Below are 18,128 nucleotides of genomic sequence, written 5' to 3' on the forward strand. Positions count from 1 at the left end.
GCCTGTTAGCACCGTGGCAATTACAAACGGATGAGGAGTGCATATCTTTAAAAGAACTATACTTGTTTTTCTGACATTGCACCCTGCTGGGATTATTCTTTGGAGCAGAAACCTGTTATATTTGTGTTTCAGCAAGCTAATACTGTGTTCATCTTTCACTGTGTTCTTTTTTCCACCATAGACTGTGTATTGCATCTTGCACTGATCACCTGGCCCACACTAGGATATCATGGAAGAGAGCATTGCCAGCAGCTTGACCGCTGTAACTGAAAATGAAGAAGTGAACATGGACACCTTCATGTTTACTGATGATGATGATGATGCAGAGAGAATTAGAGTTTCATCAGACCTGAGTGAGTTGAGGGGTGACACCCCTATCAATATATACTACAAACTAGTTAATTTAAGAAAAAGGGAAATTGACTACCACCTACATCCCCACACTAGGCAGATCGAGTAGTGAATTCTGCCGCAAATGGTGCTCAATATTAAACAAATGTTCTTATGATTTAATGTTGCTTGTAATAGAGGAGGTACAGAAACTTGAAAACAAAATGAAAGTAGAAATAGAACAGATTAAACAGAGCAGCCACCATATTCTGGTAGAAGACAACATACAGGATTGGTTAAAAAAAACTAGATAATATGGTATTAAAATACAAGAATGACTTGATTTTGTTTAAAAACAAAAAACTTACAACTGTGGAAACAGACTACAGGGAAAGACGAGTCTATAGATGGCTTTATGGTAAAGATGACCTAGTAAATAGCCACAGACGAAGAACCCCATGCCCCAAAAGTCTAGTACAAACCATTGATAGCAGTGGAGGTGACTCCACTGGTAATGACACTTACAATGACAGCAGGGCCATCGAGCAGGTACCAACCGCATCATCTAATACAACTTCTTTTTCTGGGGTTATCACTCGAGCAGCAAACAAGCCGCCGGTAGGAATAAACAAAAACCAACAAGGAGAGGGGTATATAGAAAAAAAGAAGCCCTCAAAAAAGAAATAGACATAGTATTTAATTTGAGCAGCAGGGTTTTAACGGAGGATGAAACCAACTTACTTAGTCGGGGTTTATCTTTTGTGCCCACTCCTAAAGAAGATGACTTTGAGAAAGTTGTAGATATACATAAACTTCAAAAACAACTTAAATTAAAAGACTTCTTTAAGGATAAAAAACAGGGCCCCATAACTATATTCAGGACCCCTTCCACATTTGAACCACCCATTACTAACCCTGCTATAAAAAGCTTCACGCGTATGGTATGCCATGACTGCAGTAATAGTACGTTTCAGTCTTATTCCAATCTAACCGAAGGTGAGAGGAAAGCTATCCTTAGTCTAAAAAATGATGAATCAATAATCATACACTAGACTGAGGAGTAACCCTACACTCATCTTCAAAAAAAATATAGACTTGTACCTGAGGTCTGCAGGTGAAGCAGGACTCATTGACGAAGACACACTGTTTTTCCTGACCACTGAGTGCCCGAAAATTCCAGTGCTATATTTACTTCCAAAAGTGCACAAAACACTAGACAATCCCCCTGGGAGACCAATCGTCTCCGCAAGGGATTCTCTTTTTTCTAATGTGGATAAATTTGTGGATCATTTCCTGCAACCAGTAGTCAGGAACACCAGCTCCTATTTGACAGATGCCCCTAGTCTCATCTCTTTACTAAAAACAGCAGATTGGCTGAAGGAGGGAGATTTTCTGGTCACCATGGATGTTGACAGCATGTACACCTCCATCCCTCATGATGGGGGTGTGCAGGCTGTCCGGTTCATGGTCACTAGCTCTGTATTTTATGAGGGACCACCCATTGAGTTTATCATTGAACTCATGCTTTTTTGTTTAGAAAGAAGTATTTCAGATTTAAGACCGAATTCTACTTGCAGACCTCAGGTACGGCGATGGGTTCAAATATGGCCCCCACCTATGCCAACCTCTATATGGCATGGCATGAAAGAGATATTATGAAACTCCAAGAATGTGTGGAGGTCATCTTCTATACACGCTATATCGACGATGTCTTGTTGATATGGCGTGGTAATGAAGAGCATCTGGTTACCTGGGTGGATAGCATGAATAAACTCACGTCCCCCATCAAGTTTAAACTTGAATTTTCCCTTGAGTCTATACATTTCCTGGATCTCAATATCTTTAAAGTTAAGGAAAACGTCCACTGTAGGTTTGGTACATCTTTATATACCAAACCCACAGATAGGAATTCGCTTTTGGAGACGCAAAGTTGCCATCCATATCATCAGAAAAAAGGTGTAGTCACGTCTCAACTCACCAGAGTGATAAGAAATAACACAGAAAAATCTATAATGAGTACACAATTGGACATAATGGGAGAAAAACTCATAAAGAGAGGCTATGAGGAGGGCTTGGTGTCTGAAACCAAGAAAAGAATGATGGAATGTACACAGGACAAACTTATTGCCACAACCAGTAGATCACAAGGAATGGATCAGATGAATATTGTGACCACCTTTGACATGGCCCATGGGACGTTAAATTCTTCTATAAGGAGACGTTGGGATTTGGTAAGGTGGAGAAGTCCCTACCATTCCAACATACAGAACCCCCTAGGATGGCATATCGGAGGGCACGGAATCTAAGAGATATCTTAGTGGAATCCGATCCAGTGAAATGTTACCGCAAGACTACATGGCTACAAACTAGCAAGAAAAGCTGCTTCCATTGCGGCAACTGCGTAACATGCAACAGCATGTTCCTCATTTCAGCACCCTCATACAAACCAACTATGCAAGATCCACTATTGTTTAACATGTACAAGTGACTATGTCATCTATATTCTCATTTGCCCATGCTCCCTGTTCTATGTTGGGAAAACTATAACATCATTCAGAGATCGTATGGCTAATCACAGGTGTGTGATCAGGGAAGCCATTGATAACGGCGACTGAGCAACCTGTGGCCAGGCATTTCTGCCAGAAGAAACACAGCGCTGCTAGCTTGAAAACGATGCAGATTGACTACATCCCCCCCCCCCCATGGCTAGAGGGGGCGACAGGGCGAAAGTCCTACTGAGGAGGGAAACTAAGTGGATCTACACTCTGGATACCATTATGCCTAAGGGTTTGAACACTTACTTTGATTTCAGCCCCTTCTACCATTAGCCTCTGAAGATGGGACTTTGACATTTTTTTAACTGTCACATATAATCTTATGTGGACAGGCTGTTCTACTCCTAGGTGTTACTCATTATATTATACATATAGGTGATCTCTTTCTATGTTCTCTATAACCAGTTCATCATACCTCATTGGTATATAAAGTAGTATGATGTGCATTGTATCTATGATTTATGTGGACATAGGATGTTACATGCTCAATGCGGTACACGTCTAGGTGTATTTGCTGATTTTTAATTTGTTTGAAACTTGCCCCTGACGTTCTATGCATAGATGAGCCAACACACATTTAGTACCTTAAACCGATGATGTTTTCATCGATATGGGTCTGCACAGGATAACACATATGTGACAGCTGTCAGGATGCACTCTTCCCACTCCTAGGACGGGCTGACGTATCTGACGCGTTGCGTCGTGATGACGTCATCACGCCACATGGAGTTGCAGCAGTACATGCAAAAAACTATGGGGCTGAGTGTCATTTATGTTTTAATCACTTTGGGTGGTATTATGTAGGTACTGTATATAAGGTCGGGATGGAAGGAAGTTATGCATATTTTCTTGTATCATTTGACAAAGGGTCCAGTCCGGTACCCAAAATGTCATGATAACTTTGTAATAAAAGTTATGGATTGCATCTTTAAAAGTCCATTAAGTGCTTTCTTTCTATGAGAGTTATATATATATATATATATATATAAATATATAGATAGATAGATAGATAGATAGATAGATAGATATACACATACAGTATATATATATATATATACATACAAGGGTAGAAAAATACCACTATGGTTTACTAGTCAGGGGTTAAAAAGTTAGTAGTCCACTCTATATTAAAAAAGATAGGAAAAAGTCAAATTTCCAAGTCATCCGCTGCAATTTAAGTAATCCAGAACCACTGAAAATTTCAAGCTCTATCTATCTATCTATATATCTATCTATCTATCTAACATTCTTCAATGTAAAGAACATTGGAATGTGAATATTAATATTTCATGTTGGGATAGCACACTTGAGAAAATGCAATTGGGTTTGCATGCTAGTAAGGGTGTTAGTTAACTTTTCCACTTAACTATGGAAGAATACGTTAATGCAGTTGTGATATTCTAACTTTGACTTTTTGCGTGCATCGAGTTAGCGGGCGATCGAAAACTTTTTACTTTCAACTTGTAATACGTGCGGCTCCCAAAGTGCACAAAAATCTCAAGTTGAGTGCAGTTAGCACGTGAGCGATAAATAGCGCTCCACTCATAATCTAGCCCATACTGTATAATTTTCTATAATTTTTTTTTTTTTTTTACTTCCACTCTATTTGAATTACCAAAAGTTTGCTTTTGACTTTCACGTCCCTTTAAAGTGATGGGAAACCACGCTTGTTTGCGAGAGAAATAGGAAATCCTTTTATAAAATAAAGGTACCAATGTAAAATTTTTTATTTCAACATCAATCTTGAGAGATTGAAATGTGCTCCGTAGTTTCTTATTGTCTCCCCCACCACTGCTGACCCACATAGAAGAATTATTTTTTCAAGCAGTAAGGTATTCACCACTCATTCAATGTTTGTGCTATCAGATTCTTGCCGTATGGCTAGTGGTAAATACCTTACTGCTTAAAGAAAAAAAAAAATCTTCTGTGGTCAGGGAGCCAATAAGAAACTACGAAGCACATTTCAATCTCTCATGAATGATGTTAAAATTAAATACTTTACAGTACTTTTTTCTCTAGTATATTAATTAATCTTTGATTATTTTTAATTTACCTTGATACCAAATAGCTCCTTTAATTGTCATGTTCAATAAAGGATGAATCATTGCATTCCACAGTATGGAGCTGTTACACGGTCCGGTTATTGCTTCACCATAAAAGGGCCTTTAAAAGTAAGGAAATTGCTGATAATATTCATGATGGAACACACATTCTTATACAAAATACATAACCTTAAACAGTTTGTATAGAACAGTATATATATACATACATACACACACACACACACATAATACAATAGAATACACCTTCAAAAACTAAATGATCTTTTCATAGATATGCTTAGTTATGTTTTTTGAAGTTCCATACCTCCCAAAGTTTATGGTATCTCCCCGTAACATGGGAGATCAAAAAAGGCCTGTCACCATTTTGTGGGCGGTGACAGGTGTATAGTGGGCGTGTCTGATGCTAATATAGACCCTAAAAACAGCGTGAAAATTGTGCAATTTTAAGGATAATTATATAAACACCTGCTCTGGCTTACATTGCTTCTGCTACAAATTATTTAAACCTAACATATTCTAATCTGTTAAGGGACATCATCTGTCAAGGAATAGAAGAAGATTTTAAAAGAGACATAAAACTCCTTTTAATTACAATATTTGTTTGCAGTCTTGCAATAGATGAACATACTGGGTGAGTGAGAATTTGTTTTAAAGCATTAACATAATGTTTGCTGCAATTGTATTTTAACAGTCAACTGCTACCCACCACTAGCCTTATTTGGAGGAGTCAATCTGGAATTGTTACCGGAGTAGACAAGAGTAGCCATTGTGTTATCAAAACTATCATTGTTTTGCAATCTGCTGAAGCTAATTTAGGACAGCTATATGGCTGGGAAATCGGTCACGTGCACTTCAGAATGGCAAATCCCTTCCTGTTCAGAGTTAAATTACAAGAAAAGGCCAGAATATAAATAATGAAAATATAGATTACAAATTTGTTTTACTACATGTAATTAAACAATTTTATATAACAATTTTTAAAGTGTTTCATATCCCTGTAAAGGGTACTTTGCATCCCTCTTTAAAGGTAAACATTCAGCTGTATCTTTTTTTTTTTTTTTTCACTGTTTAAATGATTTTCTATACAAAATATCAAACATTGCTCAATATCAGGAGCACACACACACACTGAATTGTGGTAAAGCACTCACAATATTCCAAGCTACTTTTCAAGCAGCCCATATATATATATATATATATATATATATATATATATATATATATATATATATATATATATATATATATATATATATATATATATACCGTATATATATATATATATACACACACATATATACACACACATACATATATATATATATATATATATATACATACTGTACATACTTATACACACACACATACATATATATATATATATATATATATATATATACATACTGTACATACTTATACACACACACATACAGACACCTATGTATACTTAGAGTTCATCTTAATAGATATACTATATGGCCAAAAACATGAGGATACCCCTACTAATTATTGAGTTCAGGTTTTTCAGCCATACCCATTGCTAACAGGTGCATGCAATCCATCACATAGCCATGACATTTCTAGTTAAAAATTGGCAGTATAATTGGCAGTAATGAAGAGCTCAGTCACCTTAAATGTGGCATTGTCATTGGATGCCACAAGTCAGTTCATGAAATGTCTGCCCTGGTCAACTGTAAGTGTTATTATTGTGAAGAGAAAGCATCTAGGACCAACAACAGCCCAGCCACAAAGTGGTAGCCCACACACACACAATGTGAGCCAGAGGAGGGACACTGAGTGCTTATTACTCTCCTAATATATGTTGCATCACTCACTAAAGAGTTCTGAATTGCCTCTGGAAGCAGCATCAGCACAAGAACTGTGTGTCTGAAGCTTCATGAAATAGGTATCCATTTCACGCGTTCTTTGGAATGATGATTCATGCTTCATTATCTGGCAAAAACAAAAAAAGGGAAAAGAGAAGGTCCTGTGCACAATTCACAGATAAAAATATAAAATCAAACTTTTATTCAATCTAATATTAAACTCATCACTAGAGGGACAATAGATCTTCAATTCCTTGGAGTAGGAAAACCCATAACCCTGTGAAGTAACCCCAGGAAAGGAGGAAAAAGAAAAAGAAGACCGTTCTGGCTGATATGCTTGAACCTCAGCATCAGGTGGGAGGATGTGAGAAGCAAAGTAAAAGAAAAAAGCATTTCGGCCGAGATGGCCTTTCTCAATGCAAATTAACAATTTGCCATGCAGCTGCTCGCTGTCTTAAATTTCCCTTGTTCTAACTAGGATGGTCATTATCCGTTAAGTAGTAAAGTCATACTTCCAATGACGTAACAATCAAAACGCATTATGACTGCATCATGGGGGTGTGTAAGTGTCTGGCCAATCATCTACTAGGAAGGATGAATCAGGCTTAGATTTAAAAGCTGCCGTAATATGCCAATCCGCTCTCCATGCAATCTGATCCATGATAGACATTATCATCACTATTAGTTCAGAATTACCTGTCATAATGGGTCCTCAACTTAGCAAGATTGCATTATTCCACCTGAATGGTGGTTGCACCCCACTTCTAATGACGTATTGGCCGAAGCCCATCAGGTGTACATCATGAGGGTGTGTAAGGGTACGACCAATATCATTATAAATTAGAAACAAAGAGGTGTTTCCCATACAGAGGGACAATGTTCAATAATAAAGAGATCCCAATACATGCAGCTTACATATCCTTGAAACTATTATAGAGCTTGCTCTCATAGGGATCTTTTGACGCATGTGATCAACTTGCTGTATGTGTAATTAGTTAAATACCATGTAAATTCAAAGTATCATTCTTACTGTATTTTTTAATCTGGCACATTACCAACTCAATAAGAAGGTGCATTCTTTCTATCCAGTTATAATCCAATCTGACAAAAATAGTCTAGAACTGCATAATGACTCAAAAGATAATTTCTGTAGGAAATCATCATGTAGACTAATATACAGTAACCACAATATTGAATACAATCACGGATTTACTACATTATTACACATAACAAAAGAAAATGGGAAATACAAAAAACACTATTCCCATAGGGGGGCGCTTCCTCCAAAACAAATCTTAAAAGAAATAAAACCCAAAAGCAATATATAGAAACGCCTATCACATTGGTGTGAGCTACCACAAGAGCTCAACAAGGGTATGTAAACAGCATAAAATACAATACAATACAAAGTCCTTATAATCCAACATCCAATGGAGGGCAGCACTCTTTTAGAAGGATGGTCAGTCCCTGGTGATGGTGATTCTAGTAAAAAGAAGACACAGAGGCGCCTCTGTGTCTTCCTTTTTCTACATTATTACACATGTCCAATAATTATTAAATTCATTCATGCCATGAGGAATAACTAAGTTTAACAAGAATGTCCACATGGTTTCCTTTTGCAGTAAAATAGGTTTAGAGTTACCACCTCTGATGCCCCTTTTAACACGTTCTAATCCCCAACAATGAAAGCTTTTCAAATTTGAGTTGTATTTATCATAAAAGTGTTTAGCTACTAATGAGACAAGTCTACCTTTCTCAATGTCTTTTTTAGCATTACGTAAATTGCTCATGTGCTCCAGCATTCTAGTGCTAGATTTCTTGTGGTCATCCCCACATATAAAATATTGCACTCACAGGTGATAAAATACACAACCCTTTTAGATTTACAATTTATGAAATCATTAATCTTCCAGGTCTTACCAAATCTGTCATGTATCTGTTTTTTTTAACCATATGAGGACAGACTTTACAATTCCCACAGGCTACATACCTTGCCAAATTGGTTTCTTTTTGGCATTTCTATCAAAATGGCTAAAGACCACAATGTAATTTAAGATTGCTAGATTTTCTAAAAAGGTTAGTTGTGGCCTATTAGTTAAGTATGGTGACAATTCTGTATCAAAGTAAAATGTGCCAGTGCTTATTCAAAATGGAGTGAATAATATCAGACTGTTATGAAAAGGTAGAGATAAACCTGATCTTCCTGTCATAAGATCTTTGCTTCTGTTTTAATAACTCTTCCCTGTCCTCAGACAGGGCATTACGGTAATTTTTTGCTAACAGTTTTGGGAAGTATGTGCGTTTTAATAATCTGAGTTTTAAATCCCAGGCTACCTATTTAAAGGATTCAATGCTGGTGCAATTACGTCTAGGTCTCAGATATTCACCAAAAGAGAGACCCCTTATTGTTGGGGGATGATAACTAGTGGCATGTAAAATAGTGTTGCAGTGGGTTTTCTGAACAGTTTGGTCGTTAGATGCTTATTTTAATTTTGGATTCATATGTCCAAAAATTACATTTTGTCCACAGAAAATCTATTTGTAAGAAATAGACCAAAATGATTGTTATTCAATGCACTAATACATTCTGAAAGAGTCTCAGTTGTGCCAAGCCACACAAAGATGATATCATCAATGTACCTGGAACAGTGGGATATTAGTTTAGTGTATAATAATATAGTATCTGAAAATACTACTGTTTCTTCCCACCAGCACAGGTACATATTTGCATAGGTGGGGCAAAGGCTGTGCCAATGGCAGTACCACATGTTTACAAAAAGAAACAATCAACAAAAGTAAAATAGTTGCATTTTAGAAAAAAATTCCAACAACTCAATCATGAATTCTTTAGTCTCTTGTGATATGTTTGTATTTCTAGCCAGAAAATGAGCTACAGCCTGACACCCCCATTCCCTCCGTATGCAAATATAAAGCGATTCAACATCGCAAGTCACTAAAATGCAATTAGAAGGTAATTCCACTTACTTGATCTTATTCAGTATATGCATGGTGTCTCTAGTGTACAATGGCAACCCCTCAACACTATATCTTAACCTGGCATCAACATATTTGCTTGCCTTTTCAGTTAGGGAGCCAATACCAGATACAATTGGTCTCCCAAGGGGACACTGAATATCTTTATGGCTTTTAGGTAATAGATAGAATGTAGCAGTTCTAGGATTGTTCACCAGCAAATAGTCCTGTTCTGCTTGGTCAATAGCACCCCAAGAACAAAGTATATTCCAGCCTCCAAAATTCTTTAAAAGAACCTTTATTTTCACATAGGGTCCTCAGCAACAAACATACAACGTTTCAAGTCTCAACAGGCTCTTAGTCATGTATGACTAAGAGCCTGTTGAGGCTTGAAACGTTGTATGTTTGTTGCTGAGGACCCTATGTGAAAATAAAGGTTCTTTTAAAGAATTTTGGAGGCTGGAATATACTTTGTTCTTGGATTGTGTTGGGACCTGGCAAGTCCTTTATTCCATGCCCCATTGAATAAGAAAGACAAAGGTGTGCTGTTTTCTTAACTCCTTTGGTCAATAGCACCAGCATTGCTCCCTGATATTATCATTTTATTATACTTATCAAGAAATACCTCAGTAGGGTCATTAAAGAACTTTTTATAGTTCTGAATGTTACTTAATTGTTTTGAGGCTTCAGCAATATACATATAATTTGGCCAGATGGCAATGTTTCCACCTTTGTAACTAGCCTTGAACTGAACATTACCCCATTGTAACATCTCAGTAAGAGCAATTCTTTTTTGGTGAGTTATATTATTTGATACCGACTTATTACCTATCCTGTGAGAAACAATCTCTTCACAAGCCAGGTTAAGGAAAGTCATTGTTTGGGGAAAGCTATGACTAGGTGGTGTGAAGTGTGATTTTGTGGTTTTAAAATTTTCCACCAATCCTTATTTTCTACCCCACTATTATCTGATTTAGATTCCTCTAAAAGAGTTAATAGCTCCTCCAATGTTTTGTGGTCACTCTCATTAAGTGTTTCTTCATTGGTTTTATTACCTAAATATTTCTTAAGAAGTAGTTTTTTGATAAACAGGACATCGTCATACACTACTGCAAATTTGTCTGTGCGATCATAGGGCACAAAAGACAGCCCTTTCTCCAACACAGACAACAGTGCAGAACAAAAATATGATTAGATAAATTGATGACATTGAGATTGTCCTGATCAGGGTAGAGTCAGTAATTGTTAGTGGTAGGCCTTTTCTTGCCCCTTCAGGTTCGTTTTAGAAAAGGACAAGTTTGCAATCTAATACGAGGCCTGCTAGCCACTTTGGATTTACTTCTATTCTCTGAATCTGTAATCTCGCTAGATTCTATTTCCTTATCAGTATTAATATTGTTAGTATTTGTCCAAAGATATACTCTATTATTCCGATAATCTGTAAGATCCCTGTCAATCTTATGTTTTTTCTTATGAAGTATATACTTACTCTTAAATTTATAGACAAGATTTCTTAAAATCCTCTTTTTTTCATAGGATTTCAGCACAGCACTAAGTTTAGAAATATCTTCTGAAATACTATTGAGTTTATCAGTTTCATTAGCTGGCAGTCTGATGAAAGAATCTCAGTGTGGCAGATTCCAGGGAAACATTACCTACCGGAATGGATAGTATCTACAATAAAGTTTAGTGCAGGAGGCATAATGGTCTAGGGCTGTTGTTCAGGGTTTGGGCTAGGTCCCTTAGTTCCAGTGAAGGGTCATTTTAATGCTACAGGATACAAAAGACATTTTAGACAATTGGATGCATCCAATTGTTCTAACATGACTGTGTTCCTGTGCACAAAGTGAGGTTCATGAAAACATCTTTGACAAATTTGATTTGGAGGAACTCAAGTGTCCTGCACAGAATCCTGACCTCAACCCCAATGAACACCTTTGGGATGAATTGGAACACTTATTGCGAGCCATACCATCTTGTCCAACAACAGTGCATGACCTCACAAATGATCTATTTTCTGAATGGAAACAAATTCCCAGAGGCACACACTAATATGTTGGGGAAAACCTTCCAAGAAGAGTTGTGGCTGCTCTAGCAGCAAAACAGGAGGGCAACTCCATATTTATGCCCATGGTTTTGGAATGTGATGTCCAACAAACTCATATAGGTGTGATGGTCAGGTGTCAACATACATTTGCCCATATAGTGTATGTTATTCCTGATCTGCTTGTCTTGTAGTGTTTCTTGAAACATGGAAAATAAGGCTAAAGCTTGCATAACCAGTAATATACCATCTTGAGAAGCTATAAGCTTGTGAAGCCTAATTTCTAATAATTGGGTGACTTCTATAAACTGACAAAAATACATGCTCAAACAGGGAATGACTTTAACATACAGCTGAAACATGTTGCCAGTCACAGGATTCTATCACGCTCAGATTGAGGGTGGAGGTTTATGACATAGAGGCTTCTGTAGCGCGCTCACGCAGAGCCTGCTACATTATCTCCAGCCAAGAGCTGAACTTCTCCAAATTGTGGATCCTGGAAAAGTTTTGCACAGGGTCGTTGCTCATTATAAGCACAAACAGGAGAGATGTGCCATGGATGACCATACACTATTGCTAATCCTTAAAAGCAATGAACATTAGGAGGAATTGTTTCTACAGGAGATGACCAAACAAGTGAATACTTATAAGAAGTCTCTCTTGTCATACAAGCAAACTGATTGCCCATTAATGACTATGTTACTTCTAGAGGCTTGTCTGTCTGAAACATTATAATAGAAAGACGGCATATACAAACACTATTGTGAGTTTGTGTCTGTTTGATCAAGCACAATAGAAGGGCCTATCTTTGGTCCACTTCAGTTCCTAAAAAATAGTTATATTAAGAACTTTCCACGTAGAAACAATATATTAAAGTAATAGACTTTACATATGTACTTTGGACCAAGTACATTACATTACCGTTCTTTTTACAATATTTATATCTCATTATTTGCTATAGATTTCTTTTTATTGGTACACATCTTTTACTATAGGTTTTTAAGGTTGGCCAACTTACTTGTATGTAATTTAATTTATGCTTCTTATTTTAGCATTAATGTTTTATCATAAAAAAAATCTGTTTTTTGTCAATTATTCTTTGTATTTTAATGATTTAGCGTTGAGCGCTCCCATTTAAACTTTGTTTGCTGGTATATATTATTTTTTAGTGTGATTAAGAGTACACTATTAAATTGGGAGTTGTACCCTGACTATAAGCGCAATTAGTACAGCTTGCACACTTCTATCAAATGAACATTGCCTAAACAGATAGTCCCCCAACCAAGAAGCTCTAATTTTTCTAATTTTTTTTTTATGAGGTTGAAACAAGACAGAAGACCATCGAGTTCAACCAATACAGAAACTACCTGATTTACACTAAAGAAGATGACAGCTGAACTTACATTAAACAATTACGGCTAGATTTAGAGTTTGGCGTTAGCCGTCAAAACCAGCGTTAGAGGCTCCTAACGCTGGTTTTGGGCTACCGCCGGTATTTAGAGTCAGTCAGGAAAGGGTCTAACTCTCACTTTCCAGCCGCGACTTTTCCATACCGCAGATCCCCCTACGCCATTTGCGTATCCTATCTTTTCAATAGGATCTTTCTAACGCCGGTATTTAGAGTCGTGGCTGAAGTGAGCGTTAGAAATCTAACGGCAAAACTCCAGCCACAGAAAAAAGTCAGTAGTTAAGAGCTTTCTGGGCTTTCTTAACTACTGTGGTCTAAAGTACACTAACACCCATAAACTACCTATGTACCCCTAAACCGAGGTCCCCCCACATCGCTGCCACTCGAATTAAATTTTTTAACCCCTAATCTGCCGTCCGCACGCCGCCGCAAGCTACGTTATACTTATGTACCCCTAATCTGCTGCCCCTAACACCGCCGACCCCTATATTATATTTATTAACCCCTAATCTGCCCCCCTCAACGTCGCCTCCACCTGCCTACACTTATTAACCCCTAATCTGCCGACCGGACCGCACCGCTATTATAATAAAGTTATTAACCCCTAATCCGCCTCAATAACCCTATAATAAATAGTATTAACCCCTAATCTGCCCTCCCTAACATCGCCGACACCTAACTTCAATTATTAACCCCTAATCTGCCGACCGGAGCTCACCGCTACTCTAATAAATGTATTAACCCCTAAAGCTAAGTCTAACCCTAACACTAACACCCCCCTAAGTTAAATATAATTTAAATCTAACAAAATAAATTAACTCTTATTAAATAAATTATTCCTATTTAAAGCTAAATACTTACCTGTAAAATAAACCCTAATATAGCTACAATATAAATTATAATTATATTGTAGCTATTTTAGGATTTATATTTATTTTACAGGTAACTTTGTAATTATTTTAACAGGTACAATAGCTATTAAATAATTAATAACTATTTAATAGTTACCTAGTTAAAATAATTACAAAATTACCTGTAAAATAAATCCTAACCTAAGTTACAATTAAACCTAACACTACACTATCAATAAATAAATTAAATAAACTACCTACAATTATCTACAATTAAACCTAACACTACACTATCAATAAATTAATTAAATACAGTACCTACAAATAAATACATTTAAATAAACTAACTAAAGTACAAAAAATAAAAAAGAACTAAGTTGCAAAAAATAAAAAAATATTTACAAACATTAGAAAAATATTACAAGTTTAAACTAATTACACCTACTCTAAGCCCCCTAATAAAATAACAAAGACCCCCAAAATAAAAAAATGCCCTACCCTATTCTAAATTAAAAAAGTTCAAAGCTCTTTTACCTTACCAGCCCTGAAAAGGGCCATTTGCGGGGCATGCCCCAAATAATTCAGCTCTTTTGCCTGTAAAAAAAAACATACAATACCCCCCCCAACATTACAACCCACCACCCACATACCCCTAATCTAACCCAAACCCCCCTTAAATAAACCTAACACTAAGCCCCTGAAGATCTTCCTACCTTATCTTCACCATACCAGGTTCACCGATCCGTCCTCTGAAGTCTTCATCCAAGCCCAAGCGGGGGCTGGCGATCCATAATCCGGCTGAAGTCTTCTATCAAGCGGCGGCTGAAGAGGTCCAGAAGAGGCTCCAAAGTCTTCATCCTATCCGGGAAGAAGAGTAGATCCGGACCGGCAACCATCTTGATCCAAGCGGCATCTTCTATCTTCATCCGATGACGAACGGCTCCATCTTGAAGACCTCCGACGCGGATCCATCCTCTTCTTCCGACGTCCAAATGAAGAATGAAGGTTCCTTTAAGGGACGTCATCCAAGATGGCGTCCCTCGAATTCCGATTGGCTGATAGGATTCTATCAGCCAATCGGAATTAAGGTAGGAAAGTTCTGATTGGCTGATGGAATCAGCCAATCAGATTCAAGTTAAATCCGATTGGCTGATTGGATCAGCCAATCAGATTGAGCTCGCATTCTATTGGCTGTTCCGATCAGCCAATAGAATGCGAGCTCAATCTGATTGGCTGATCCAATCAGCCATTCGGATTGAACTTGAATCTGATTGGCTGATTCCATCAGCCAATCAGAATTTTCCTACCTTAATTCCGATTGGCTGATAGAATCCTATCAGCCAATCGGAATTCGAGGGACGCCATCTTGGATGACGTCCCTTAAAGGAACCTTCATTCTTCATTTGGACGTCGGAAGAAGAGAATGGATCCGCGTCGGAGGTCTTCAAGATGGAGCCGTTCGTCATCGGATGAAGATAGAAGATGCCGCCTGGATCAAGATGGTTGCCGGTCCGGATCTACTCTTTTTCCCGGATAGGATGAAGACTTTGGAGCCTCTTCTGGACCTCTTCAGCCGCCGCTTGATAGAAGACTTCAGCCGGATTATGGATCGCCAGCCCCCGCTTGGGCTTGGATGAAGACTTCAGAGGACGGATCGGTGAACCTGGTATGGTGAAGATAAGGTAGGAAGATCTTCAGGGGCTTAGTGTTAGGTTTATTTAAGGGGGGTTTGGGTTAGATTAGGGGTATGTGGGTGGTGGGTTGTAATGTTGGGGGGGGGGGTATTGTATGTTTTTTTTTACAGGCAAAAGAGCTGAATTATTTGGGGCATGCCCCACAAATGGCCCTTTTCAGGGCTGGTAAGGTAAAAGAGCTTTGAACTTTTTTAATTTAGAATAGGGTAGGGCATTTTTTTATTTTGGGGGTCTTTGTTATTTTATTAGGGGGCTTAGAGTAGGTGTAATTAGTTTAAAATTGTTGTAATATTTTTCTAATGTTTGTAAATATTTTTTTATTTTTTGTAACTTAGTTCTTTTTTATTTTTTGTACTTTAGTTAGTTTATTTAAATGTATTTATTTGTAGGTATTGTATTTAATTAATTTATTGATAGTGTAGTGTTAGGTTTAATTGTAACTTAGGTTAGGATTTATTTTACAGGTAATTTTGTAATTATTTTAACTAGGTAGCTATTAAATAGTTATTAACTATTTAATAGCTATTGTACCTGGTTAAAATAAATACAAAGTTGCCTGTAAAATAAATATTAATCCTAAAATAGCTACAATATAATTATTCATTATATTGTAGCTATATTAGGGTTTATTTTACAGGTAAGTATTTAGCTTTAAATAGGAATAATTTATTTAATAAGATTTAATTTATTTCGTTAGATTTAAATTATATTTAATTTGGGGGGTGTTAGGGTTAGGGTTAGACTTAGCTTTAGGGGTTAATCCATTTATTATAGTAGCGGCGAGATCCGTCGGCAGATTAGGGGTTAATAATTGAAGTTAGGTGTCGTCGATGTTAGGGAGGGCAGATTAGGGGTTAATACTATTTCTTATAGGGTTAGTGAGGCGGGAGTGAGGCGGATTAGGGGTTAATAACTTTATTATAGTAGCGGTGAGGTGCGGTCGGCAGATTAGGGGTTAATTATTGTAGGTAGCTGGCGGCGACGTTGTGGGGGGCAGATTAGGGGTTAATAAATATAATATAGGGGTCGGCGGTGTTAGGGGCAGCAGATTAGGGGTTCATAGGGATAACGTAGGTGGCGGCGGTGTACGGAGAGGCAGATTAGGGGTTAAAAAAAATATGCAGGGGTGAGCGATAGCGGGGGCGGCAGATTAGGGGTTAATAAGTGTAAGGTTAGGGGTGTTTGGACTCGGGGTACATGTTAGGGTGTTAGGTGCAGACTTAGGAAGTGTTTCCCCTTAGGAAACAATGGGGCTGCGTTAGGAGCTGAACGCTGCTTTTTTGCAGGTGTTAGGTTTTTTTCAGCTCAAAATGCCCCATTGTTTCCTATGGGGGAATCGTGCACGAGCACGTTTTTGAAGCTGGCCGCGTCCGTAAGCACCGCTGGTATCGAGAGTTGCAGTTGCGGTAAATATGCTATACGCTCCTTTTTTGGAGCCTAACGCAGCCATTCTGTGAACTCTAAATACCAGCGGTATTTAAAAGGTGCGGCCAGAAAAAAGCACGCGTAGCTAACGCACCCCTTTGGCCGCAAAACTCTAAATCTAGGCCTTAGAAAGCTGATCCTTTTTACACATGCAAACATATCCCTGAATTCTGTTTTTAGCCAGAAATATATCTAAGCCATTTTTAAATGTATCTGCTGTATTATCAGTCACTATCTCCTAATAAGCCATTCGTTCTTATTCTAAATTGATATATTTGTAGATGGAATCTTATTCTGTGAATTTTATTCATAACACACTTTACCTTTCTGTTTCCATGTTCCAACTTTGCGACAGTCCACAATTTTTAAGAGCTCTTTTTGAGGACCATGCTTCCACTGATGTTCCACCCCAAGAAGACTCCACCAATCCTATTGGATACTGCAGTTTCTCTGACAAGTAACGTCCAAATAACCAGCAAACAGCAGAAAAATAAGAAAAATCACCATGGCCAAGATTTCCTTTTCAATAAAAAAAGAAGGTAAAGGAGACATAAAGTAAACAAACAACACTATAGACTAATATTTAAGCTGAAACTATTAATAATTTTATATATATATATATATATATATATATATATATATATATATATATATATATATATATATATATATATATATATATATATATTTATTTATTAAGACTCCTCTTCTGTGCCTGAGGTGCAACAAATATACAAACAGTCATGGACCTCCTAGTTCTATTGGAAACGTGATGGTACAGAGGGCATCCATGAACAATATGAGACCACTTTTGGATCTCAAATGGTTAATCTCATTTTTTAATAAAGGGGCCACATGTGGACCCATTTTCTAGAATTTAGCAAACATAAAGGGAAAGGAACCATCTTTAGTGTAATTTAAAAGTAACCCAATGAAACAGAGATTTTGCTGTAATACCC

At 37.3% G+C, this 18,128-nt stretch overlaps 1 protein-coding gene across 1 annotated transcript in view; it reads right to left on the bottom strand.

Moving 5' to 3' along the window:
• The window catches only part of SIAE (sialic acid acetylesterase), a 138,337-nt gene that overhangs the window by 25,456 nt on the left and 94,753 nt on the right, over positions 1-18,128 (bottom strand). The window contains exons 5-6 of the mRNA XM_053690480.1: positions 17,493-17,688; positions 4,939-5,048 (exon numbers count right to left, since the gene is read on the bottom strand). Of these exons, the coding sequence (XP_053546455.1) occupies positions 4,939-5,048; positions 17,493-17,688 (306 nt within the window). The remainder of the gene's footprint in view (positions 1-4,938; positions 5,049-17,492; positions 17,689-18,128) is intronic.

Source organism: Bombina bombina, chromosome 8, assembly GCF_027579735.1.
Source record: "Bombina bombina isolate aBomBom1 chromosome 8, aBomBom1.pri, whole genome shotgun sequence".
Lineage (NCBI taxonomy): Eukaryota > Metazoa > Chordata > Amphibia > Anura > Bombinatoridae > Bombina > Bombina bombina.